Source organism: Rhinopithecus roxellana, chromosome 3, assembly GCF_007565055.1.
Source record: "Rhinopithecus roxellana isolate Shanxi Qingling chromosome 3, ASM756505v1, whole genome shotgun sequence".
Lineage (NCBI taxonomy): Eukaryota > Metazoa > Chordata > Mammalia > Primates > Cercopithecidae > Rhinopithecus > Rhinopithecus roxellana.
Genome location: NC_044551.1, coordinates 112,711,484 through 112,739,063, shown reverse-complemented (window position 1 = coordinate 112,739,063; position 27,580 = coordinate 112,711,484). Strand labels below are relative to the sequence as shown.

At 43.1% G+C, this 27,580-nt stretch overlaps 1 protein-coding gene across 4 annotated transcripts in view; it reads left to right on the top strand.

The window, feature by feature from the left end:
* Positions 1–27,580, top strand: part of PPP2R2B (protein phosphatase 2 regulatory subunit Bbeta) — a 295,801-nt gene that overhangs the window by 244,472 nt on the left and 23,749 nt on the right. For all 4 annotated transcript variants that reach the window (XM_010383388.2, XM_030927531.1, XM_010383383.1 and 1 more), the window contains one exon: positions 6,298–6,462. In XM_010383388.2, the coding sequence (XP_010381690.1) occupies positions 6,298–6,462 (165 nt within the window). The remainder of the gene's footprint in view (positions 1–6,297; positions 6,463–27,580) is intronic.

Sequence of the window (27,580 nt, the reverse complement as noted above, 5' to 3'; positions counted from 1 at the left end):
GTTACAATCACAATATTTTTCACAATATTATCTCGAACTTTACCCATCGAGATGAGGTTCCTGGTCTCCCAACTCTCTCAAAAATGATTTTAAGCCAGGAAAACTGCTAATTTTTAATGCTTTTTGCTTTCTTTGTTTAATAATATGTATTCATTATAGAGATTTGGGGAAAATGAAATGACCAATAATCTCACTACCAATTTTGCTGTCTATACATTGGATTTGCATCACAGTTTTAACTTAATGCTAGCTAATTCAACAATGTGGGTTCAGGGAAAAATAAAAGAAATTTAAAGAGCCAAAAACAATTTAAAACTCCTGATTTACCCAAGAATCTTTCTTCTTTTTTTTTTCAACTTTCCTAAGGAAAGAAGTTCAGGTTCCTAATCCACTGTTTTTTGCATTAGGACATTCCTTTTATTGATATTATTTTTAATACAAATCATACATTAATACAAGTTTTTTTTGGTAAATTACTTTAGCAATAAACAATTCACCTCCTACTCTGCTAAAAGGTTAAAACAGGGGTTGGCAAACTATGCTCCCAGACCAAATCTATCCCAAAGTGTTTTTGTAAGTAAAGTTTTACTGGAACACAGTCACACTCTTTCAGTTACATATTATCTGTGGCTGCTTTCCTGCTGCAACTGCAAAGTTGAATAGTTGTGACAAAGGCCCAAAATGCTGAAAATATTTGCTATGTTGTCCTTATGGAAGCTCGCCTAGGTTAGGATATGGACTCTCACAGTTTTCTATTCATTTATATATCAGGCATATTCACAGACTATTTTATTTTGTATATAGTTGGGATCATACCATATGCATTTTTCTTTTTAAAACAATCTTATTTCCACAGGCTTTGGGGAACAGCTGATATTTGGTTACATGAGTAAGGTCTTTAATGGTGATTTATGACATTTTGGTGCACCCATCTCCTAAGCGCTATACACTGAACCCAATTTGTCATCTTTTATCCCTCACCTCCTTCCCACCCTTTCCCCCTGAGTCCCCAAAGTCCATTGTGTCATTCTTATGCCTTTGCATCCTCATAGCTTAGCTTCCACTTATAAGTGGGAACATACAACGCCAAGAACCTTCCTTCTATTCAATCTAGGACATATAGAGACATAATTTCCCTCTCCCTTTCCTGTTTTTACTGCTTAGTAGTTATCACTGCCTAATATACTGTGTATTATACTCATTTACCTTGTTTATTGACTGTTCCCTACTAGAATATAGGCTCCATGGATCAGGGGGGTTTGGGGTCTGCTTTGGTCGCTACTGTATCTCCTGCACCCAGAAGAGTACTGTCAGGGTGTAGATTGGAAACACTTGTAGAATAAATGAAGAAATAAATGAGTGAAAATGGACCCTTCTCTCTCTTTCTGTCTCTCTGTCTCTCTCTCTCTGTCTCTCTCTCTCTGTCTCTCTCTCTCTCTCTCTCTCTCTCTCTCTCTCTCTCTTTCTCTCTGTGTGTGTGTGTGTGTGTGTGTGTGTGTGTGTGTGTGTGTGTGTAATTTATGTGGGTCATGGTCAGACTGTATATACTTTGTACCTAAGTTTCCTTACCCAAGATAATACACATGTTAAGTATGGAACGTATCCTAAGTTTTTGTTTTATTTTTCAATATAGGGTGTCGCTCTGTTACCCAGGCTGGAGTGCAGTGGCACGATTACCACTCACTGCAGCTTCAACCTCCCAGGCTCAATCAATCCTCCTGCCTCAGCCTCCCCAGTAGCTGGGACTACAGGTGCATGCCACCACACCTGGCTAATTTTTGGTATGTTTGGTAGAGATAGGGTTTCACCACGTTGCCCAGGCTGGTCTGAAATTCCCGGGCTCAAATGATCCACCCCGCTTGGCCTCCCAACTTGTTAGGATTACAGGAGTGAGCCACCATGCCTGGCCCTAAGATTTTTTCCTGCCTGAAATACAACTTCATTAAAAGAAAATGTGGAAATAGTACTGATCATTGAAATCAAAAGAAAAACCATTTGTAAACCCACCCTGATAGAACTATCACTAATGTTTTGTTGTCTTCCCATTTAGCTCATCATTTTCAGAGTATAAGTTTTAAATGACATCATCATACTATCATTAGTATTTTGTGCACTATGGTTTTTACAGACTTGGAAATTTCACTGCAAAAACAACGTAAGGAGATATATAAAAATTCATCTAATCACTTCCTTATTCTGTATATTTATTTAAGTTGTCAATATTTTTCTAATATCACACTGGACTTTTGTTTTCATAAAAAGCTTTTTCTAAACTTGGGATTAGGAAATGATATTTGAATGGCCCCCATGCTACCTCTTACCATCCTGCCATGACCCTCTCCATTCCCTCATCCTACCGCTGATGAACCATTTATGGCTCTGGCTTCTCATTTGTTTGAAGTGGATCCCTTAAGGAGTGACCTCCTGGTGTCTTCAATTATTATTTTAAATGATGCCTCAGGCCACTGCCTGGCACAGCGGTGCCCTCACCTTCCCCTCTTCTGCCTTCCAAGCATGGAGCTCAGCTGCCAAGCTGGCTATGCCCCCTCCTGTCCTCAGAGCTGCCTCCAGAGTCCCAGCAGAGAGCCAGATTAACCCCTTTTGTTAGCAGATGTAATTTGCCTGGGCTCAGCATTAATAAGAAATGCCGTAAGCGGTCAGGTCAAGAAGAACAGATCTGTCAAGCCCCAGGGTTAATTTAATAGCAATCTGTTGGCTGTCGGGGTTGTATATTAGCCATGAATTCAATGCTCTGTTTTGCTTTTGCCATCTAGTTATTTGGGACAACAGGGACATAATTTGGATAGAGAGCTCTAAAGGATTAAAAAAAAAGAAAATTGACTGTCAAAATGCATCATTCCATTTTCAAGATTATACGTGGAGCCACGCGTTGCTCATCTTCTTTCTCCTTCCCTCCCAACATGAAGGGCAAAATTACATATGCTGAAAACATGGATTGCCCTTTAGAGCCGTGCAGGGGAAAATGCCCGGATTTCTAGAGGATACAGTTGTCGAATATCCTCTCCCATCATCCCCATAAGTCATTTAACTTTTAGCAACTAGACTTCTCTCAAATGTTTCTAGAACTCACCAAATCCTCCAACACGTAAAAATCCAAACAATCCCTTGTCAAGATTTTGTCCCAAATTCTGCTTCAAAAAAACCAAAATCTTAGAGCACGTAAAAATTCTGGTTCTGGAAAATTCAATCACCAAAGTGGTAGGTAAATTAAGAGAGTACAAGCCTAAAACCAGAAGAGATGGGGCTGCCCTCTCAGATTAGCTGGGGGTCTTTTCAAGAGAACCAAAATTGTCACATTTTGGCCAGCTTTGTGAGGCCATTCCTCAAAGGAGGCAGAGGGGCATGGTGAGAAAGAACCCAGGTTCCGGAGTCAGACAAGCTTGGGTTCAAATCCCAGCTCTGCCCACTGTGTCACATAACCTCAAGTAATGTATCTGAGTTCCCTCGGCTGTAAAATGGAGCTGTTAATAGTTCTGCCCTCATAAGGCTGAGACGAGGGGCAAGGGGGACAACACATGGAAAGTGTTAGCACAGGGCAGACCTGGCCCCTGATCCGCATTAGCTACTGGCCATATCTTTCTCTTAAATTCAGAGTGATTAAAAAGAGGGATAATCGTGGTTTCTTCCTGGAACCCCTTTGAGTCAAACTAAACAAGCCCTCTACTCAAAAAGGAAGACTGAGACCTGCCGGGGGTAGGAAGCCAAAGGCTTGGGGATGAGGGCTGGGAGGTGGGTAGGCTTGGAAGGTCCAGTGAGAGAAGGAAAGATCCAGAGATGGCAGCTCTAGGCAGATATCGTGGGCACAGCCCCACTGGTGTCCTTGATGGCGGAGGATGTTCCTGGTTTCATAGACATGTTTAGGCACTTTGTTTTTGCACATTCTGACTTTGGGGCTTTATTTTTAGGTGGGAAAAAATAACTAGCTCTAGCACCTCCCCCTCCCACACAGCGAAGATCCCTTCCAGTTCAGCTTGTTTTTAGAGCTATACTGGTAGAGGCTGAGAAAGCTGACACCAGATTTTCTTTCCCTATTTTGAGAAAAGAGAAACATGTTCACTGGCACCGTGGGGTATCAAGGCTCACTCTGGAGGATGAGGAAATCTAACAGCAGCTGAACACTAACCTCTGTTTACCCAACGCCATGTCATGGCCATAAAGCCCAGGGCATGGGTCAGTGGCTGAGAGAGCACCAGAGCTGCAGCCTAGAGCCTCCTCCTGAGGGGCACAGGCTCTTGCTCCAAAGCATGTGGTGCTAACTGCAATCATATTTATAACTCTGGCAGAAGTTGAGTTGAAAGGTAGTATTTCGTGAAGCCAGGAGACCCACATGCCCCGGAGACCCAAGTAATATTTGCATCTGGGTTTGGTGGGAGAAATTGTAGTAACATGTTAGCTCAGTCTCAAGCCAATTTTAGAAAGAACCCAACAGGGTTTATAAGAGATAATAAACGGGAAAGAGGCACAACCAAATACAAAGCCATTGTTGCAACAAATTGCATGTTGAAATGTTGTAGTAGGAGCATAGGTGATGTTTGATCATAGATGATTACTTTGTTAGTGCTAGCGGTACTAAAAATATCAGTGCATTTTCTTGTACCACATCTAAACTCCAAGGAGAGGACTATGCTACTAGGTTAATGAAAAACATGCAAGACTTTCATCCATCTCAGTCTAATGGGGCAGTTATATCAAGTTATTGCTTGTTGATTCAATACATTGTTGTCCAAAATGTGGTGCATAAACTCCTGGTACACTCATTTGCAACTATTTTGTATATTATATAAAATATATATAATATATATATACACGTAAATGCAATATATAATATGTTAATATATTGATTTTTATGCATATTAAAGTGTAGCTACCTTATTAAACCCATTATTTTATGAATATTGGGTTACTGTTTAGATAAAGCTAAGTAAAGAAAACAGTGAATCAATTTGAAGTTGATCTGAAAGAAAAATGTCAAGTAAAATATACTACCTGATGATGCACAGATAGGGCAAAAATCACAAAGGTGGCTCACAAGTGGGAAAAATCTAGGAAAAGTGGGAGTCCTGTTGGTCAGCTTCCCTGTGTAACAGCATCCACATCACAAGGTTCATTCTTTGCAGGATGTTGCTGGGTCCTCAGACAGTGCCTTGGCCCGTCTGTGTCCTGATCCCCCAAGCTCTGAGTGGAGGTGTGAAGAGATCTGTACAAACCTACTCCTTCACTCATGCCAGACATCCTACAGAAGGGGTTTGTTTTCCCTGAGTCACCTTCATAAATAAAAGAGTAAATGTTTCATTCCAATATACAAGGATATGGTCTTTAAAAAACAGAGGTATAATTCTTGATCAGAAAGGGAAATACTGAGAAGAAAAAACCCAGATGATAAAAGTAAGGATATTTTCCATGGGACCCTAAAAATTTCCGACTAGATGGCTTCTTTCTGATACTTAAAAACTCCCTTACAAACTGAAAAGCAGATCACAACTTACAGAGACTAGAAGTCTTATATATCATACATGAGAGAAATTTTGCATAATTATGAAAGAGCACAGACTTTGCACCTGGGATGAAATCCTAGTGTTGTCATTTAGCCATGTGACTTGAGGCAAGTTACTTTATGCACTTAGAGCATCCGTTTCCACCCCTGAAAAAATGACGATAAGGAAAATGCTGATTATATAGAGTTCTTGTAAGGATTAAATGAGATAAAGTACATGATATGCTTTGCACAGTGAATGGCCTATAGCTAGTGCTAAATTATTGGTGGCAGCTATAATTATTATCATCAACATATTATAAAGAAGGGCTTAGGGATTTCATGAAAGAGAGTGTGCACTCTATTATTATAGATACCACTTACCAGCCCAAGAATCCAGTTAAGGAATCAGACAAAATGAATTATTTGGTTATAATAGGACTAGTACCTTACTCATTATTATAAAATGAGAAGCAAAATCTTTGCAACTTGGTACATTTTAGCTTGATTGCACAAGCAGTTAACTTTAGTCATGAGTGGATGTCTTTTACATGTTTTTGGAGGATAAAACACAAATGAGTCAAGAGACCAAGTTCTAATGCTGCCTCTGACTACTGGGTAACCCTGAGCTGTTAAAGTTCCTGAGGCTCATCTGCCTGGGACAAGTTTATGATGAGGATCCACCATGTGCATAGCAAATCTTGACATATTACACTAATGTAAGATGGTGCCATTGCTAATTCTTCCCTTCCCCAAGTTCCTGCCTCCTTCTCCTGGTTTCTTCCTTGACTCGTCTGTGCCAGATATCGTGGACATTAAGCCAGCCAACATGGAGGAGCTCACGGAGGTGATCACAGCAGCCGAGTTCCACCCCCATCATTGCAACACCTTCGTGTACAGCAGCAGCAAAGGGACAATCCGGCTGTGTGACATGCGGGCATCTGCCCTGTGTGACAGGCACACCAAATGTAAGTAGCAGCTGAAGGGAGGTGGGGGGACATGGCCACTGGCTCCAACATGCAGGGGGAGGGCCTGGAAGCTTATGATCTCCCTTTCTACACCAGACACACTAGGAGTAAAGAAACTACAAGTGGGAGCCAGCTCCGTATTTTATATTTCAGTAAAGATGAACATTCACGTTCGATTCCAAAACATCCAGAGATGAAAATAAATAAGACATGACCTTCATCAGAAAAGGGTTTAAATAACAGTGTGATGTGATCCAAATGATGTGTTAAGGAAATCATGCTTGCTGCCATGGGGAGAATGACTTTGAGGAATAGCAGGGAGAACAGTTAGGAGACCATTGAAGGGTGACCTGGACAAAGAGGTGAGTGGAAATTGAGAGGGTAGATGGGTTCTGGACACATCTTTTTTTTTTTTTTTTTTTTTAATCTATGTAACCTGCACAGTACTGCACAGATCTTGGCAATAAAGTTAACAGGACTTGCTGAACTGCGTGGGAGGCTGAGAACATAAAAGGCATCTAGAACAGCAGCTGGGGGAAGGAACTGGTGGCTTCTTGGAGAGATTGTGACTATAGGATGCCAGAGCCACATCATAACGACCATGGTTTTTTAAACCCGAATTTTTTTCATCAGAGTCAGTGAACGGCCATAATAGCAACCAGAGAAGAAATATGATCAGAATTAGTTGTTAGGGAAATTGTTCAGACAGAAGGCAGAAGGATAAAGGTTAAATTCTGGCTGAGAGAATAAAGGAACAAGGAGACAGTTTAGGAAGCCACTATAATATAGATAAGCACTTCTTAACAGTACACCATTGAATCTTGTGCTACCTAGTTTCTTGTTTGGGGGAAGGGGCTGTCCTGTACATTGTAGGATGTTTAGCAGCATCTGTGGCCTTACCCACTAGATGCCAATAACACAAGCCCAGTTATGATAACCAAAAATGTCTCCAGACATTGTGAAATACCCTCTTGGTGAAAACATTACTCCTGGTTGAGAACCGCTGATCTAAACTACAATTCATTCAGTCACAGATACAGCATGATATTCTTGTATCTACAATGTATTTGTTACAATAAAGAACTCTGAGTGGTACAGTGGAAAGGTAAGACTTATTTCCCATGCTCAAGGAATTTAAAATTTGGCTAATGAGGCAAGATGCACCCAAGAAGCATTTCAGGAACAATGTATAAGGCAGTTCAGTTTTAATACTCAAGTGAATGGTGGAGATAATTATGGGTTAGGCCATTCAGAGGGGGTTTAGACGTTCGAAACAGACCTCACAGGGAAAGCAGAGGCTGAGTAGATAAGTGTTGAAGTACAAGTAGGATTTGATTAGGTGGGAAACAGAAAGAAGAGTATTGTTGGCAGCAAGCACAGAATGGGCAAAATTCTGAAGTTACTAAAGTAATGGAACTTTTGAAGAGTGTTAAATAAAAAGTGTCAGGCTTGGGGGAAAGGGGAATCTGGGGTTAATGAGGTTAAATAGGGATGATGGTTTATATCAGGTTGATCCTTGAAGATCAGATTCCAAAGTTTATGCTGTCATGTATTCATGCATTCAGTGAGTACTTATTTTATACCCAGAGTCTGGTTCCCATAGTATCCAGTCCTTCTTAAGCTGCTCTACCAAACACAGTTGTGGTGGGGCCAAGCCATGAGCCCTGCTGCCATGGAAGGAGGACACAGAGAGGAATCCTGTTCCCCCCGTGTGCTCTGGGCTGGCCCAACCTACCAGCAAAGGTAAAACAGCACATGCCTGGCAGAGACCGGCGACCCTGGGGGAGGTGCTGACAACAACAGATTTTCTTTGAAGCCTTACTTTTCTTTCTAAAATTTCATGTGAGTTTTACATTTCACCCCCATATAATATCTATTTTCACTTTAATTTAATAATTACATTTCTACCCCCCACTCTCAAATTTCAAAGTTGATGTTTCTAAAAGATGTACATTTATCATATGGCTTCCTGTACTTTCTAGTATACCCCATATCCTCCCCTCTTCCTAACCCGCAAGGATATATACGGGTACCTCAGTTGGAGAAGCACAGTTTCTAGTATGTGGGAAGTAATTTGAGATCATTTAGCTAGACAGCAGATTTAATAATAATTGTGTTCTATGGAAGATTAACACAGTGGTCATGTGAAGAAAGGTATGAAAGTTAGAAGGTTTTGCTTTAGTCTCAATGCGAGGATAGTTTGGAACCTAGATAAAGAATGGTGGCTATATAAATCCAAAGAAAGAGAAGGAGGAAAATGAACATTTTCTTTTAAAATAACTATGGGTGTCATAAATGACGTTAGTGACATTAAAGGTTGGCATTCATCATACGTGGATGTGATATGAATTATTCAGTGTCATTCCTCTCTAGATAGTAAACTCCTTGAGGATTAGATCTGAATCTGATTTAGTCACATTGTATGACCCCCTGACACATAAGCAGGGGTCAGGAAATATTTAATAAATGTGTGCCTAAGGGTAGACATAAATAACAAGTGGGAATGGGGATGGATGGAAAGTCTCTAACTCCCTCCCAGAGAGTGAAAGGTTGGGATTCAGTGTGGGACATGCTGTGGGTGAGGTGACATGAGCTGTCTAAGGAGGCAGAGCCTCTCTGGTGAGTGAAGGCAGAACTGGGCTTTCTGGGCCACCAACCCAGGGAGGAGGCCAGGGATGGCACAGGAAGCCCTGGCATCCCCATAGCCCAGTGTGACTGACACTGGCCTCGGCTTTGGAGTCAGACAGATCCATGTGCGTTCTGGATATTGGGGAATCAACTGACTGGGAAGCTTGATGAACCCTGAACACAAGATAGAAAAAGGGCAAGGCCTTAGAAGCTTTCAAAACTAGAATGGTAAATAAGTAAGCGATACTAGGCTTAATACCTGGATGATGAAATAAACTGCACACACAAAAAAACCCATGACACACATTTACCTATGTAATAAACCTGCACATGAACCTCTGAACTTGAAAGAAAAAAAAAAAAACTTGAGTGATTTAGAGCAGATGCTTTGGAATCAGAACTCGGCTCTGACACTCAGTACCTGCATGACCTCAAGCAAGTTATTTAATTCTTTTGAGCCCCAGATTCTCATTTGAAATATTTATACTTTCCTCATTTGAAAGTATAAATATTAAGGACAGCGTCATAGGGCAGGTTGTTCACAAGAACTAAGTTTCGTGTGTGTGAGATCCTAGCCCTCTGCCAGGCACAAAGGAGTCAATAAATGATGGCAGCAGTTATCACAATTATTCACCCTGGATTCTCCCGGTTCCAGGCCTGCAGACGTAAGATGTTCGAAACCCCAACCCTCTTGCCAGATATAGGAGGTCTCATTATTCATTTATTTAATCAATATTTGTTAATCACATACTTTATGTCAGGTACTGCATCAGACTCTGGAGACACAAGGGTGAGCAAAAACAGACCTGGTTTCCTCCCTCTTAGAGCTCACTGTCTGTATTAGGGTTCTCCAGACAAACAGAACCAGTAGGGTGTGTGTGTGTAAGTAAAAAGATTTATCATAAGGAATTAGATCACATGGTTATGAAGGCTGACAAGTCCCAAGCTCTGCAGCCATGAAGCTGAAGACCCACGAGAGCTGATGGTGGTGTTCTAGTCTAAAAGCCATCAGAGACCGGGCGCGGTGGCTTACACCGGTAATCCCAGCACTTTGGGAGGCTGAGGCGGGTGGATCACCTGAGGTCGGGAGTTTGAGAGCAGCCTGGGCAATGTGGTGAAACCCCGTCTCTACTAAAAATACAAATATTAACCAGGTGTGGTGGCACACACCTGTAATCCCAGTTACTCGGGAGGCTGAGGCAGATGCATCACTTGAACCTGGGAGGCATAGGTTGCAGTGAGCTGAGATTGCCCCACTGCACCCCAGCCTCAGCGACAGAGCAAGACTGTATCTCAAAAAAAATAAATAAAGTTCTCAGGCTGAAGACCCAGGAAAAATCAGTGTTTCAGTTCAAGTCCAGAAGCAAGGGGAGAAAAAAACAATGTTCCAGCTTGAAGGCAGTCAGGCAGAGGAGTTCTCTGTCCCTTGCAGGAGGGTCAGCGTTTTTATTCTCTTCAGGCCTTCAGCTGATGAAATGAGGCCCATCGACAGTAGGCAGTACAATCTCCTTTACTCAGTTTATTAATGTAAATGTTAAACTATTCCAAAAACACCTTTACAGAAACACCCAGAATTTCTAGCCAAATATCTGGGCACCTCATGGCCCAGTCAAGCTGATACATAACATTAACCACACTGTCTAAGGAGAGAAGATGTATTAGTTAGAGAATAGAAACAAATACAGTATCACAACTGCAATACATGTATAAGAGAGAGGCGTGTGCTGGTACAAGTAGGGGTGATGAGGACTCTACAAGGCAGTGGCTGCTGAGCTGAGACTTAAGGATGGAGAATTGGATAGGGAGAGCCCAGGAAAGAATCATACAGTCATACAGAAGCACGAAGCCGGTCAAGCCACACACCCAGGGAGCCCCAGAACTGCTTCTCCCTCCAGCCTCAGCCCCACACAGCCCCAGATAAGCAAAGCCCTGGTGACCGTCCTGAAGGAGGTGGAGGAGCCAGCTACTGGCCTTCAGGCCTCTGCCCAGCCCTGTCCTCCCACTCCCTATTCCAACACCAACAGAGTTCTGAATTGCAAGCTGCCAGCCTACTAATCTAATTAAGACGCAAATGAAATTCATTTTCCCGACTCCTCCAAAGTACCAACCTTCTTCAGCGCACATCTCCCTTTGTTCAGCTGCTGTGGCTACGGGCCCCAGCTCCTGCCAGCTGGGAGAACAAGTTCAATCTGACCCCTAGCCTGACATTTCATATTGATTTTTTCCATCCTCCTCAAACGGCAGCCTGCAGTCGACCGCAGTTCAGCTGAGGTGTGCGATCAGAATTGAGACAGTTCATCAGAGTTCAAAATGAAAAGCAACACTGGCTTTCGGAGATGAGCGCTGAGAAGGAGGGTATTTAATAACCATCAGCATTTAATCAAACTGCTGAGGAGAACCGTGTTATCAGAGCTGCATTTATTAATTTCCATATGTCCCTCACTCTGCATACTCAGCAGGGGTTGGAAGGGATGATTCTTTTTCTCCCTCGCCTATTTTTTTCTACCACTTCTGGCGGTAGTGACAAGGGTTGTGTTTGCAGTTTAGATGCCTGAAACAATAGGGTGCTGATGGTGGCAGCACTTAGCTAGAGTGGATTATGCTTTTCCCTTTCCATGCATGAGTATCGGGATCTGGATGAAGAAACTGGCCAGGTGTAATGGACACCAACCTGGGGAATGAAAGGAATTAAGCCTGAACTCCTTTCCAATGTTCCCCATAAATCTGGTCTCTGCGAACCTCTCCAGGCTCAGCTCCCTGTAGCCTGGCCACACTGGCTTGCTTCCTGCACCGCCATACATCCAGTCCTTTCCCACCTCTGGGCCTTTGCATGTGCTCTTCTGCCTGGAATGCTCTCCCACCACACACCCTACCTGTCTGGCCTGTACTGACTTTTTAAGTTTCTCAGAAAATGTCACTACCTAAGAGTTAACTTCTCTGTCCACCCCATCTGCACCTACCATCTCTCGATCTCATCACTCTATTTTATTTCTTTATTCTTTCATAGCCTCCATTATAGTTGTTTGCTTTACTTAGCCTCTGTCTTGCTGACTGGAATACAATCTTTATGAAGACAGGGACTTTATCTCAGTAATTACTGAATTTGTACAATATTTATATAGCACCTGGTGGGACTTCATAGAACATCTGTGGTGGAAAGGCAGGCAGATAGGAAAAGACAAGTGAAAAAAGGCACATTAGTTTACCAGGGCTGCTGCAACAAAGTACCGTGGACTGCACTGCTTAAACAATTCAACTATCTTTTCAAAGTTGTGGAGGCTGGAAGCCCAAGATGAAGTGTTGGCAGGGTTGGTTTCTTCTGAGGGCTGTGAAGGAAGGATAAATTCCACACTGCTCTCCTGGGCTTGAAGATGGCTGTCTTCTCCCTGTGTCTTTACATCACCTTCCATCTGTGTCTGTGTCCAAAATTCCTCTTCTTATGAGGACGCCAGTTCTATTAGATCAAGGCCCACTCTGATGACCTTATTTTAAGTACCTGTTGAAAGACTCTATCTCCAAATACAGTTATATTTTGCAGTACTGGGAGTTAGGACTTCAATATATGAATGGGGTGGCGGCGGGGGGACACAACTCAGCCCGTAATAGAAGGAAAGACATAAAAGTCATCAAGAACACAAGCCCTGGAGCCAGCAGTTCCAGACATTGTTTCTGGGCCTCATTGCCGCCAGATGCCTGGGCAGGTGCTGATGTTGACACCTTCCTCCAGGAGGTAAGAGTGCAAAGAGGTCATGGACACAGGGCTCTTGCACAGTCCCTGACACATTTGAAGCATACAATGGGCATGACTTTTATTAAAGGTAGGAGAGAAACTAGATAAAGGACCAAAGGTCCAGGATGATAGAAACCTGTGCATTGGGTCTCAACAATTTCACCAGGCAGGGTTGTCCATGTGTGTTAGGACAGTGATGCCTGGAGGCTTTCATATGGTGCTAGACACCTTCTTTCTGAACAAAGAGGAGTTTAATTGATTTTAGAGGCATTGAGGTACCTGATTCCTATTGAAAAACCAGTCTTTAAGGGAGAGGTTCCCCAATAAGTAGGGTGCAGTTTAGCAGAATAAAAGCAGGTGAAATCCTCAAGTGGGACTGGGAATAGAAAAAGGGATACCTTGAAAGATCTCAGAGACTTGACTTGCCAAAGACCTGGGGACACAAAGGTGTAGCAAGTGGAGAAATGCTTATGAATGTTAAAGCTGCATGCGAAATGACAATCTCGCCATGAATGCAGCAAGGTCAGGATGAGTATATGTGGGCAAAGACAAGCAGAGGCTGTATGAAAGGGATGAGGTCAGGGGCCATGAAATGTGGGCATTTTTCTTATTTTCTAGATTCCCTCCAAGGTTGTTGTTTTACTTCTGTAACTTGAAGAAAGTTGATGAATGACCGAAGAGCCCCACTGGGCACCTTACCTCCAGGGTGGAGACAGCAGAAAACATCAAAACTCCCTGCACATCCCAGCAGCCCCTGTCATAGGTACTGGGATGAGACAAGGCAGTGAGGAGCCTAGCATGATGTTCCCTGTAAGCACAGCCCAGGATATTTTTGTTTTGTTTCTTCCCTCTGTCAAACCAAGCTGACAGTAGTGAGTTAATTCAGGGACTGGGTCAAAACAGAGGAGGAAAATCAACATAGTTGAGCAGCCACTATCAGCTTGTATCCATGGCCTAACTGACGATCTTGAACAGGTTACCTAACCTCTGTGCTTCCACTTACTCACCTATAAAATATGGGTAGTGGAAGTACTTACCTTATAGGGTGCTTGTGAGGATTAAATAACACCCATGGAGCCTTAGAATGATGCCTGGCGCATAGTATAAGCATCATGTTATGGTTGGAGTGAAGGTATTATCTTGCTTCCCTACCACATGTGTCTTTGAAGAGTGGGAGCAGGAAGAGCAGCAGCAATCACAAAACTAGTAATGTCAACAGCCTGACTCACAGCTAACTTCCATGACATTTTACTGTGTCCAGGAAGTAAGCCAAGTATGCATGCATGAGCTCATTTAATCTTCATAACAACCCTATGAGGTACATACTGCCATTATTCACATCTTATAGATGAGGCAACTAGCTTAAAGGGGGAAAGATACACTTATGGCCACTAAGGAGCAAGTGGTGAAGCTAAGGTTTCAGCCAGAGCACTTGTAGCTCTTCAAGAAAACACCAAAAACCACTTATTCAACTAAGATTGGTTAAACACTTGCTGGTTTCTGCCTTTAGGGAGCATACCTTCTTGTGGGGCAGGATGAGAGAGAACATATAAATGTACAAATAAACAAGGTCATTTCAGACATGATGAAAAAAAAAAAAGCTGTAAGAAAATTAGCAGGGTCAGGAAGTAGTGGTATGTGGCAAAGCCTTTGAATTGAGACCTGTTATCAGAGGGATCCAAAGAGAAAGCCAACATCTAAGTGTGAAGGCCCTAACAGAGGAGCAACCTTGTGTGTTCAAAGAATAGAAAAAAAGATCAGTGGATGAATACAAGTAGGCTAGGGACAGTGCAGAAAGTGAGGCCACGGCCAGGCATGGTGGCTCATGCCTGTGATCCCAGCACTTTGGGAGGCTGAGGCAGGTGGATTGCTTGAGGCCAGGAGTTCCAAGCCAGCCTGGCCAACATAGTGAAACCCCATCTCTACTGAAAATATAAAAATTATCTGGGTGTGGTGGCGCACACCTGTAATCCCAGCTACTCAGGAAGCTGAGGTAGGAGAATCGCTTGAACCTGGGAGGCATAGGTTGCAGTGAGCCAAGATTGTGCCACTGAACTCCAGCCTGGGCGACAGAGAGAGACAGAGAGGAGAGAGAGACAGAGGAGAGAGAGACAGAGGAAAGAGAGAGAAAAGAAAGGAAAGAAAGAAAGGAAGGAAAGGAAAAGAAAAGGGGAGGGAAGGAGGAAGAGAGGGAGGGGAAAAGGGAAGTGAGGCCAGAGAGGTAGGCTGGGGCCAGATCATGGAGAGCTTTATGGGCCAGAGCAGAGCACTTGGATTTCACTGTAAGTGAGATGGGAAGCCATGAGATGGTGCTAAGAAGGAAGTGAATACTGTTTATGACCTTAAAAGAGTTCTCAGACAAGGGGTGCCAGGCCTGGAAAGCAGAGAGACCATATAGAGTTTGTTGCCACAGTCTGGAGGAGACATGATAATGGCTCTGACCAGGGTGGGCACAGTGAAGTGGTGGTAAGAGGGCAGATTCAGGATCCCCTTAGGAGGTGAGGCCAAGAGGACTTGCTGAGAGATTGGCAGTGAAAAGGTGATGGAAAAGGGAAAATCTAAGATAACTCATAGGTTTGGTGCTTGAGCAACTGTATGGTACCATATACTGAAATGAGGAGACTGGGGAAGGAACAGTTTTGGCATGGAAAGACCAAGCATTCTCTTTTGGATGTGTCCAGATTGGAGATGTCTGTGATTCATCCAATTAGAGAAGTCTGGCAGACAATTAGATAACATGAGTCTGGAAGTCTGGGGAGAGGTCTGAGCTGGAGGTATAAATTTAGGAATCATGAGCATGTCATGGCTATTTTAAGCCATGGGATGGAATAATGTCAATTAGGGCAGAAGGTATGGAGAGAGAATAACTGAGGGCCCAGGAATGAGGCAAAGGCCACACCGACATTTACCAATGGGGTAGGGGAAAGAAAGAGGTGGCTTTTTATGGACGATCAAGTGTGAGCTGCCAGGGAAGTGAGCAGAAAACCAACACATGTAAGCTGAGAGAAGGCAGTGATTTAGAAATACATTAGGATCAACTATGTCAAATGCTTCTGAGAGGGCAAGAAAGATGAGAGGGGGGAAGTGATCGTAGGATGTGGGCTTATGGAAGTCTTTGTCCATTAATTAAAGTAAAAGCAGTTAGCACACTGCCTGACACATAGTAGGTTCCCAGTACACATTTGCTGAATGCAATCAATTGTGTGTGTGATGGCACAGGGTAGGTTCTGCAGTAGCATCTTAATTCCATTGTGGTTTGGGCAGACCTTCCTTCTTCCTCACCTGCCCCTCGAGCTTCCATCTTGTTGAGAGGGAATATCTAGTGCTGGGGAATTGCAGAAGCTGAATCTGGCCAGGGAAGGTCTTGAGGGCCGAGCCGAGGAGCCAGGGTTCCCCTCAGCAGTAGCGATGGAGCTGCCCTGCAGCACCAATCCCTTGCACTGGCTCTACCAGCAAGTTCGCTGCCTGTAGACACTCTCTTCTAGCAACAAGGCCCTTCTGCACTGGCAAGTCTGCAGCCCAAGGATTGGCCACAGAAACCCTCTCCTTCAGATGACCCCAAAGCAGCTTTCCTGTCCAGGGGCAGTCTGACTTTTTCATGCTGAGGGGCAAATGGCATAAGCACTTTAGACCTTAAAATCTGATATGTTAGGCTAGGCGCCGTGGCTTATGCCTATAATCCCAGCACTTTAGGAGGCCGAGGGGGGCAGATCATTTTAAGTCAGGAGTTCGAGACCAGCCTGGCCAGTAAGGTATTTTAATACCTTAACCCTGTCTCTACTAAAAATATAAAAATTAGCTGGTCATGGTAGCGCACACCCATCATCCCTGCTACTCAGGAGGCTGAGGCAGGAGAATCACTTGAGCCCAGGAGGTGGAGGTTGCAGTGAGCTGAGATTGTGCCACTGCACTCCAGCCTGGGCAACAGAACGAGACTCCATCTCAAAAAAAAAAAAAAAAAAAAAAAAAAAAAACCAGATATTTCTGTGAACAGTGTAGTCATTGGAGAAAAAGCCCAAGTTCCAATGAGAAGAGGGCAAAGTTTGATGCCCAGTCCAACTATCCAAATCAGAAATTTCATTGTCCTCCAAAGGTGGATGTAGTAGAGGGGGAGGGTGCTATTTTTGAACATTTCTGTATCTCATTTAATTCTCACAACAACCCATGAAGATTGGTATTAGTACCTCTAATTTACAGAGGAGGCACAGAGAGGTGAGGAAACTTGCCCCAGATCACAGTGCAGGACCATGTCGGTCTGCTTCCAGAAGATTTATTCCTTTCCTGGGCATCTGACAGGATAAAGAGCATGATGTTTTTCTAAAATCCAGAAGGATAATTTTCACAAGAGTCCATTTTATACAATCCCCATTTGGCTGGATTCCCCAGCCTGACCATTTTCAACCACAGAATTAATTCTGCCATTATACAGAACATAAAGTCCACTCTCATTCTTCACCCTCATCTACAAACTTCATTGCCAAGCTCTGGTAAGTAAGCTGCTAGAGCTCCCTAATAAACCTGTGGCTCATTCCCCAGGTCTCTGATGGAATGTGTCCAAAGACATCAGCTCAGACAGCAACTGCAATGAATCTTAAAGCCCCTGAGATTTGGCACATCTTCCAAAAGGGGTTCAGTATTGATCTGGGGTATAATTAACAGTATTTATTTCAGAGGAGCTTGGTTAGGTTAAAAAGACAAGGTCCTTTATTAAAATGCTTTTGCCTGATGACAGGATTGCAAACACACACAGACACACACTCCCCACTCTGGAGAAAAGCCAAAAGCCTTGCTGCATGGAGCAGAATCCACTGATACCACCACCACCCCCACCTCACCCCCATGTCTGAAGCTGCTCTATCCCCTTCAAGCTTAGCAGCAATTAACAGAGCAGGCAGTGCCTAAGCCATCAAGTAAAAATAGAATCCCTTCCCCCTTCTTCCATCCTCATTTCCATTTTTGATTAATTTAACCAGTTCTGTCAATTAGTCATCCTGGAGAATACAGTTGAGTGGATTTTGCTAAGAACCAGAAGGCTTATTAATTTTGGAAGTGAGTGTTATTCATTAGTAGTTAACACCTTCCCAAGTCTTGCCCTCTCCCTCACTTAGGGTCTTGAATGAGAAAGCAGTGAAGGCCAAAATTGCCTCACATACATGGCTGCAGCCCCTAAGACATGCAGAATGGGAAAGACTGGGGTTATAGATGGCTCTGGCCTTGGGACATCCTAGGCCAGCTTACCTGTCATCGTGCCCTGTAACAAGCTGTAACTAGCAAAGCAGCCACAGGCACCTGGGGGTATCCTGAATTCTAGGTTCAGGAGAACCCAGTCAAGGAAATGCCCAGAAATATTTTCCCCAGAAAGAGACATTGGCCTGTTAGAGTCTAGGGAGGGTGCTGGCCTCCTCTTCCCTGTATTTTGCCTATAAAAACCAAAAATTATCTTCCACTTTTTCAATTTATAAATATGTTACAACTTTTAAAATCTAAGTCTGTGTTTTATGACCATTTTTCCATTTGTAGTGCCAAGGAATTAATCTTTTAACATTCACACAAGTATCATAACAAGGTGGGAATTTTATTATACAATTGTTATGTATAATAGATCTTCTAACAGCCATTTTTTCCCTCCACAGAGAAATCAAAGTGTACCTCTTTCTCTTTGTATTAGCTTCCTATGGCTGTTGTAACAAATTCTCACAAATGTAGTGGCTTAAAACAACTCTAACTTATCATGCAGTTCTGCAGGTTAGAAGTCTGACATTGGTCTCACTGTCTAAAATCAAGGTTTTGATCAAGTTGTGTTCCCTGCTAGAGGCTCTGGGGGGTAATGTTTCCTCACTTTCTTCAGCTTTCAGAGGTTCCCCATGTTCCATGGCTAATGGCCCCTTCCTCCATTGTCAAAGCCAGCAGCAGGCAGATGAATCCTTCTTATATCACATCTCTCTCTCTCTCTGTCTCTCCTGTCTCTCTCAAGGACCTTTGTGATTACAGTGGGGCCCGCCTGGGTAATCCAAGATACTCTCCCCACCATAAGGTCAGCTGATTAGCACCATAATTCTATCCACAATCTTTATTCCACTTTGCCATGTAAACTAAGATATTCCCAGGTTCCGGGCATTAGGATTTTGCCATCCTTGGGGAGCCATCATTCTTCAAGTTTCAGTTAAGGCATATTCCTCCAGGAAGACTTCCTGGACCCAAATAGGATTAAATGCCCTCTCTCAGAGCACTTAAAACCATACATTTAATTACCTCTTTCTATTTTGGTCTCTCTCACAGATGGGACCATTATCATGGCTAGACTCTTTTCTCAAACCCCCTCACCGTTTAGTACAGTGAAAGTGCTAAAGAAATGCTTTTAGAGGTAAAACAACCATAGTCATTCGATCTGATAAATTTGCATCTGATAATTCTCTTTACACAGATGTAAAAGCTAACACTAAAGAGTAGTTGACTCACTGCTCATTTCTAGCATTAAGAATACATTACACACACACACATACATATGTAATAATACCTACCTTGTTATATTTAACTTACGTTAAAATTTTTTTTATTATACTTTAAGTTCTAGGATACATGTGCACAACGTGCAGGTTTGTTACATATGTATACATGTGCCATATTGGTGTGCTGCATCCATTAACTCGTCATTTACATTAGGTATATCTCCTAATGGTATCCCTCCCCCCTACCCCCTCCCCACAATAGGACCCAGTGTGTGATGCTCCCCTTCCTGTGTCCAAGTGATCTCATTGTTCAATTCCCACCTATGAGTGAGAACATACGGTATTTGGTTTTCTGTTCTTGCGATAGTTTGCTGAGAATGATGGTTTCCAGCTGCATCCATGTCCCTACAAAGGACACGAATTCATCCTTTTTTATGGCTGTGTAGTATTCCATGGTGTATATGTGCCACATTTTCTTAATCCAGTCTGTCACTGATGGACATCTGGGTTGATTCCAAGTCTTTGCTATTGTGAATAGTGCCGCAATAAACATACGTGTGCATGTGTCTTTATAGCAGCATGACTCATAATCCTTTGGGTATATCCCCAGTAATGGGATGGCTGGGTCATATGGTATTTCTAGTTCTAGATCCTTGAGGAATCACCATACTGTTTTCCACAATGGTTGAACTAGTTTACAGTCCCACCAACAGTGTAAAAGTGTTCCTATTTCTCCACATCCTCTCCAGCACCTGTTGTTTCCTGACTTTTTAATGATTGCCATTCTAACTGGTGTGAGATGCTATCTCATTGTGGTTTTGATTTGCATTTCTCTGATGACCAGTGATGATGAACATTTTTTCATGTGTCTGTTGGCTGTATGAATGTCTTCTTTTGAGAAGTGTCTGTTCATATCCTTTGCCCACTTTTTGATGGGGTTGTTTGTTTTCTTCTTGTAAATTTGATTGAGTTCTTTATAGGTTCTGGATATTAGCCCCTTGTCAGATGAGTAGATTGCAAAAATTTTCTCCCATTCTGTAGGTTGCCTGTTCACTCTGATGGTAGTTTCTTTTGCTGTGCAGATGTTCTTTAGTTTAACTAGATCCCATTTGTCAATTTTGGCTTTTGTTGACGTTGCTTTTGGTGTTTTAGACATGAAGTCCTTGCCCATGCCTATGTCCTGAATGGTATTAGCTAGGTTTTCTTCTAGGGTTTTTATGGTTTTAGGTCTAACATTTAAGTCTCTAATCTATCTTGAATTAATTTTCATATAAGGAGTAAGGGAAGGATCCAGTTTCAGCTTTCTACTTATGGCTAGCCAATTTTCCCAGCATCATTTATTAAATAGGGAATCCTTTCCCCATTTCTTGTTTTTGTCAGGTTTGTCAAAGATTAGATGGCTGTAGATGTGTGGTATTATTTCTGAGGGCTCTGTTCTGTTCCATGAATGTTAAAATTAAATCACATTCCTAGGCACCACAAGTGGGAAAATGGCAATTAAACAAACATGGACTAAGATTTTTAAAGTTGCAATATTTTTACAAATTGGAGAACTAGAACATAAGTTTTGGTGTTTGCAGGCAAAGTAAAAGAAAGAGGAGTCCATGAAGTAATGGTAATCAACTGCTACTTACTTATTCAACAAATGTTTATTGTTGCTTCACATGTCCCAGGCACTGTTCCAGGCACTAGGAAAATCGTGACTCCTGCCCTTGCAGCACTTTATTCAAGGAGAAGGAATCTAACAACACACACATAAATAAGACTGAGATTTAGTGAAAATATTTCAGGGGAAGAAGCAACAGCAAATGCAGCAGCTCTGAATCTGAACTATGCTTGGCAGGTCACAGGGCTGAAGGATCACCAGCTGGGCCGTGTTGAGTACCGTAAGAAGGAACAGCATGAGAGGAGGCAGGAAGAGCTACATGCAGGCAGTCCCCTTGCACAACACACAGCCCCCATTCACATTGTATTCCATGCAAAGGACTTGAGGGGGTAGACCTGTAGGCAATGGTAAGGAGTTTGGATATTACTGTATTAAGAGAAAAATCCAAGAGGGCTTGGTTTAAAGAAGATGATTTATTATACTTTTAATATATCACTCTGTGGCTATTTAAGAATGAGGCATCAGGAGGTAGAGTAGATGCTGGGAGAAGAGTCAGAAAGCTATCAAAATGCTCCAGGCAAGAGATGAGCATGGCTTAGACTAAGATGGTGACAGTGGAAATGGTGAGATTGAATTGACTGGGCCATGCTTTGAGTGTAAAGTTAATAGAACTGTTAAAAAAAAAAAAAAAAAAAAAAAAAAGATGTAGAGGGTGAAGTAAAGGACAGCACAAAGGACAGCTCCCAGCTTTTTGGCCTGAGCACACATCTAGTTTAAGGCGCCATAGAGTGAGTTAACAATAACAGTTTGCAGGGGAAATTTACAAATTCTGTGGCCTCTCAGATTCATGTTTTTTTTTTTTTTTTTTTTTTTTTTTTGAGACGGAGTCTCACTCTGTAGCCCGGGCTGGAGTGCAGTGGCCGGATCTCAGCTCACTGCAAGCTCCGCCTCCCGGGTTTACACCATTCTCCTGCCTCAGCCTCCCGAGTAACTGGGACTACAGGCGCCCGCCACCTCGCCCTGGCTAGTTTTTTTTTGTATTTTTTTAGTAGAGACGGGGTTTCACCGTGTTAGCCAGGATGGTCTCGATCTCCTGACCTCGTGATCCACCCGTCTCGGCCTCCCAAAGTGCTGGGATTACAGGCTTGAGCCACCACCGCGCCCGGCCAGATTCATGTTTTTCAAAAGGCATAAAATGGTAAAAATTGATATCTTTTGCTGTTTAGCCCTTTGCTATTTATAGAGCCCCTTCTCATTGATTTATCTTCATTGATCCTCCTGAAAACCCAATAAGTTTGCAGTATCTCTTCCTTTTTGCAGCTGAGGAAATCAGGGTTTAGAAAACATTAAGTCTAAAACACTGACAATGATTGGATTTTTTTCTTATATCAGATAATGCATACAATGACCCTCACGACTTGCATGGCCCTGTAAGATGGAGAAGGGGGGATCTCTTGTGTGTGTAATTGACTCATGTTTAAGTATATCGGTTAATTTGAGCCCCCCATGCAGTTCTCATAATTCTATTTTGACAGCTCAGTAGGTAGCATCAATAACTGAATTGTGAGATCTGCTGTCCACTCAAGCAGCTTCCAGCCCCGTCAGTGCAAGTCTCTTTATCTGCTGAATTACTCAGAGCACCTGCTGGCCTTCCATCGTTATCAAGCACAGACCAGAGACAGCAGAGGGCAGGGGAATGCTAGCCCCATGAAGCTCATAATGATACTTGCCTTTATGTTCTATTTTTAACCTGAACATAAGGATTTAAATAGGATTGATCTCATGTATGGGCATCCTTAAGCCCAGGGTCAAATAGCATATTCTGACATTTTTGTGCCATTTGAAAATGTCTGTAATGCAGTGAAATTGTCATTGAAGAGTTACATATGAGAAAAATAGAATCATCAAGCTTAGGAAAAAGACTGTGAAATCAAACAAAGCAATGAATTGGTCAATAAATGTTAACAAAGTATTGTGCTAAGCACAATGGATAGACAGACTTACGCAATTACTGCCTTTGTACACTTACCGTGGTGGGACAAGAGAATATAAAATTATGAAATGTTTCTAATATAAAGTTCATTTTCAATTGAATGTGAAATTTAGATTCCCATCATCAGAAAGAGAAAATGCTGACTAAAAAGTGTTTATGCTGAATATTGTTTTAGACTGTTGAAATAGTGATTTCAAATGTTCTTATCCTCAGCATATCCTATGTGCCCCCAAAAGTTTTGATGCGTAGCATTTTTCAGTTTCTGTTTATTGAGAATCTTTTGCGTTCGTGTCATTGTGGGGCCACAAAACTACAAATGTGTGTTCATCCAATGTACTGTTGCTTGCCCCTAGGGAGGTTATTAAGTACTGGAAGATTCCAAGGGCCATCCTTGACATTTCATGGATACTAAATTGTAGTTATTGAATGTATGAGTGAATGAGATGAGATCTAACATCAGATAAAAGGTGATATGTATCTCAGAATACACTAAGGCTATGAATTAAAAGCTAAAACTCAGAATTGTCTCAATGTTAAACTTTTCTCCTGGAAGTTTTCCCGAAATTTGTACGAGCTATATAACAGACCCCAGTACAAAATGGTATACTGAGTTATATATAAGCTAGTTTACAGATAATGTCACAATATTTTGTGGTGCTCTGCCCCTTGACTTTTGTGTCTTGATCACGACTTGGGAACCTTGCTCTATAGAAGTTCAGAGGAGAAAGTGATTGTTTCCAACTCAACTTTTCAGAAAGAATATCAAGGGGTGGTGGAAGGGGGAGAGGGAGCAATGGAGCAGAGCCTGGAATATGGGAACAATTTTGCCTTTTATAGAATTTCAAATCCTACTGAACAACTTCCAGCCACTAGGTGGCTTTCAGATGCTCTGTTGAAGTTCATAAATGCCTTTTTAAAAACATGAATCTGAGAGTCCACAGAGTTTATAAATTTCCCCTGCAAACTGTTATAAAGGCCAGTTAGAGGTATTTGTAAGATTCCTGTGACTTGGAAACTAGGCTTTAATGAAGATAGAAAGAGGTCATATATCATAGTGGTCAATAGTGCTGGTTCTGGGGTCAGACAAGCCCAGGTGTGGGTAACTTGGACTTAACTCCTTGGATTTACCCTCTGTACACCTAAGTGTCTACCTCTATAAAATGGGGACAATAATGGAACATGCATTACTGGATTGTTGTGCAGATTCAGTGAAATGTCTGGTCCACAGTAAACACTCAATATTTTTTAGTATTTTATTATCAAAACAATTCAGAAACTTGGGGTTATAGATGAGAAAATTGGGCCCAGAAAAAGCATATTATTTACACAAAGTAAAAAATCTAGGCAAAGGCAGAGGGAGATTGAACCCAGGTCTAAAGTTGAATGTTGTTAATAGATAATACCTATAAACACTTCCCATCTTTGCCTCCGCAGGCCCGTTGGAGAGGTAGCCAGGGAAGCCACATACTAGGCAGAGCACAAAGGAACACAAATATTTTTCTGCTAGAGTCTGGCCAGGCCTTGGGGTCCATGTTTCTACAGAACCTGCTGGGGGAGTGCTAGAGTACACTGGGAGGAAGTACCTGAGCAGCAGTGGATATGGAAAGGCCTCTTACTCTCTAACCAAGTGCAAAATGAGAACTAAGTACAACCTGTATCTCCTTTCCCATAACCAAGTCATTAAGCAAAAGGGCTTGCTAACAGATAAAGCCTTTATTGTCTGCAGTGATTATAAAATGTATCTTCTCTTGAGGACAGTGGCCTCAAGTTCTAGAGTGACTGCTGAAGAGAAGGATAGCCCACGTGTTGATGGTATGTCTGGAGCCAGTGGGAGGGTCTAGCAGGTAGTATGCACTCAACAAATTCACTGACTGTTCTCCACATTGCCCCTGTTACATTGTGTTAAGTCGGTAAAGAGATGGCTCCACTCTGGTTAATTCTCTGTGGTTGGTGAGATCACATAGTTAATGAAGCCCAAACCAGCGGTTTAATCCTTGCCAGTCCAATTTCTATTTGCTGGAACCATGCCCTCAGAGGTGTGGGGCCACCAGTGTCTGTTCTCAGCACCGGGTTGAAGGGGCCACCCTTTCTAGTCAGGGGACTAGAGGAAAAATGATGCTATATGAGATGCCGTAGAGCCAGACTTGGGTTTACATCCTAGCTCTGCCTCTTAGCCTGTGACCAAGGGCAAATGACTCTCTGAGCATCATTTCTTTGTCTCCATAAAGAGTTTAGTGCAGCACCTGGCAGATGGAAGACTATCACTATTCGATGTTTGCAAACTCCAAGAACCTTTAAGAAACAGGTCAATGGACTAGGAGCAGTGTTTTCCTGTAGAAAACCAGTCCTGGGAACACAGAGGCATAGTGCCGGATCCATGAGAAGACAGTGAAGCAGTGACCAGCCCACACCAGGGTCCCTCCAGGCAGTGCTTGGCCCATGCCAAGATGGACTGTCATACTCAGCCATGAACTACTCACCTTGCTCTGCAGGGAGATCACTCAGCAGGAAGCTGCTCCTCTCTCCCTTTCTGTGCCTGTGCCTCTCATTGCAGTGATTATGTAGACAGCCTGGGAAACGGGGACAGCTTGGGAGTTCAGCACTGGCCTCTGCGGTGCCATGGCAACCAGCTTCCCAGCAATCACCCCTAATAATGGCTACTCGAGGTCTCTTCCACCTGGGCAGAGGCTCCCCAGGGAGTTCGGGCTTCTCTTGGAGTAGCTGCACAAAGCTACCTGTTGGGAACAAATTATGAGAGGGAAGGAGGGAGGGGAGCGCATGTTGTCTCTCGGGGAGAGACATGAGAAAGGAGGCAGACAAGAAGTCTCTAGCCTGTGATATGTGGAGTGGGCCCAGGGGCCTGGGGATGCTGCCACTGGGTTCCCAGAGCCCACTGACTGTAGGAATGTATCATTCCACAATGGGAGGTAGAGGCCCATGGATACCTTTGCCACTCACCAACCTTGCAGAGAGTGAAAGACCAAATGTGAGTGCTCATAAAGCCAGCCCTCGCTGTTACCAGATTTCTTCATTAGGCTCCTGTCGAGATGCTCACTGCCAACTCATCATCTTGTCTGGACTGCAGCCGCCTCCCTTTCGGCTGCCTGCTGGAGAGAATGTGCTCAGAGGCCTCCTTCAATCAATATCTTTCCAGAATGACAGTTCTCAAAAAGGCACCAGTCCCGCTTGGCTAATAAATGATTATTCCTCACAAAAGGAGGACAAACAGACCCACAATTAATGAACTTGTCTGTAGATATTAGCCCAAATTCAGTCTTTAGATTGACAGACGAACCCTAAGCCAAACACAGGTTTTTGCTTCCCCCTTCTTTAGATCAGATTCCAGCTGAGGCTCCTTCGTAAGAAAGTTCTAACCCCACAGATAATGAGCCTTCCAATGCTGTGCTCACTCAGGGACCATATGGTCCTTTGGGTCCCCATCTCTCCAAGCTTCTGTTTCCTCAGCCATAAAATAGAGATAATTCTTACCCTAGATGGTGCCTGGCAGGTAACAGGTGCTCTTGTTATCACTGGTGTTGCCTTTCTGTGGGGCCAATTCCCTGAACTAAAGTTTCTTAACTCATTGTGAATCCTGAACAAATAATATTTAAAAAGAGTAGGAAGATTAGAGGGTAGCCAAATTAACCAGTAAAGAGGAAAAGATGCAATGGGCTGAGGTTGTCCAGGAAGGCTTTCTAGAAAAGACAGTGAGCCCTGAGGGTTGAATAGGAGCCAGAGAAACAGGGGAGCAGGGAGAGGGTAGGGAAGGAGCATGGATCCAACCCCAGCACATGCCAGTGCACCACAAACATCACCATCATCATTGCAGGGAGTCAATCAGGTCACAGGCTGCGGCCTGCATAGCTTACAGAGGACGTATGTTTGATCACACACTCAAATTTCTTTAGTTAGTTGCTAACATAAAAAAAAATCAGTTCCTCAAAAAAAAATTTAGACTTTACAAATGAGACAATCTGGCTATGCTGGCACCCCATTTCTGCATGGCTGCATTCAGCCGGAGCAGAGTGGAAACTGCCCCTTTATTGTTTTGTTTGTTTGGGGTTTTTTTTGTTTTTTTTTTTGAATTTGTTTTTGTTTTGTTTTTGAGACAGAGTCTTGCTCTGCTGCCCAGGCTGGAATGCAATGGTGTGATCTCAGCTCACTGCAACCTCCGCCTCCCAGTTTCAAGTGATTCTCCTGCCTCAGCCTCTGGAGTAGCTGGGATTACAGGCTTCTACCACCGCACCCAGCTAATGTTTGTAATTTATTTTTTTAAGTGGAGATGAGGTTTTGCCATGTTGGCCAGGCTGATTTTGAGCTCCTGACCTCAGGTGGAAACTGCCCCTTTTATGGGGTGTGGACACTCTAGTTTGCCACAGTCCCTGCTGTTTCCTATTGCTACCCATGAATGTGTCACCTATTTCACTACCTGCCTGGCCCCTGGAGGTAGAAGTTCTTCAACTCTGGTGCAAATGATGACTAGACGGGTCAGACCTCAGTGGAGCATTTGAGAATGAAGTAGAGAGTAATATTGGAATGTTGACCTAGGACTTGATATGGAGCCCCTGAACCAGGACAAGGGAGTGGAACTGTTGGCTGTCAGTCATACAGAGTTACTGTAGATGTCTGAACGCAAAGTGGCACTGCTTTGGAAAGATCCAAATATTTAGCACATGGTAGGATTGCAGGTTGTTTCATGTTCTGCTGCTAAG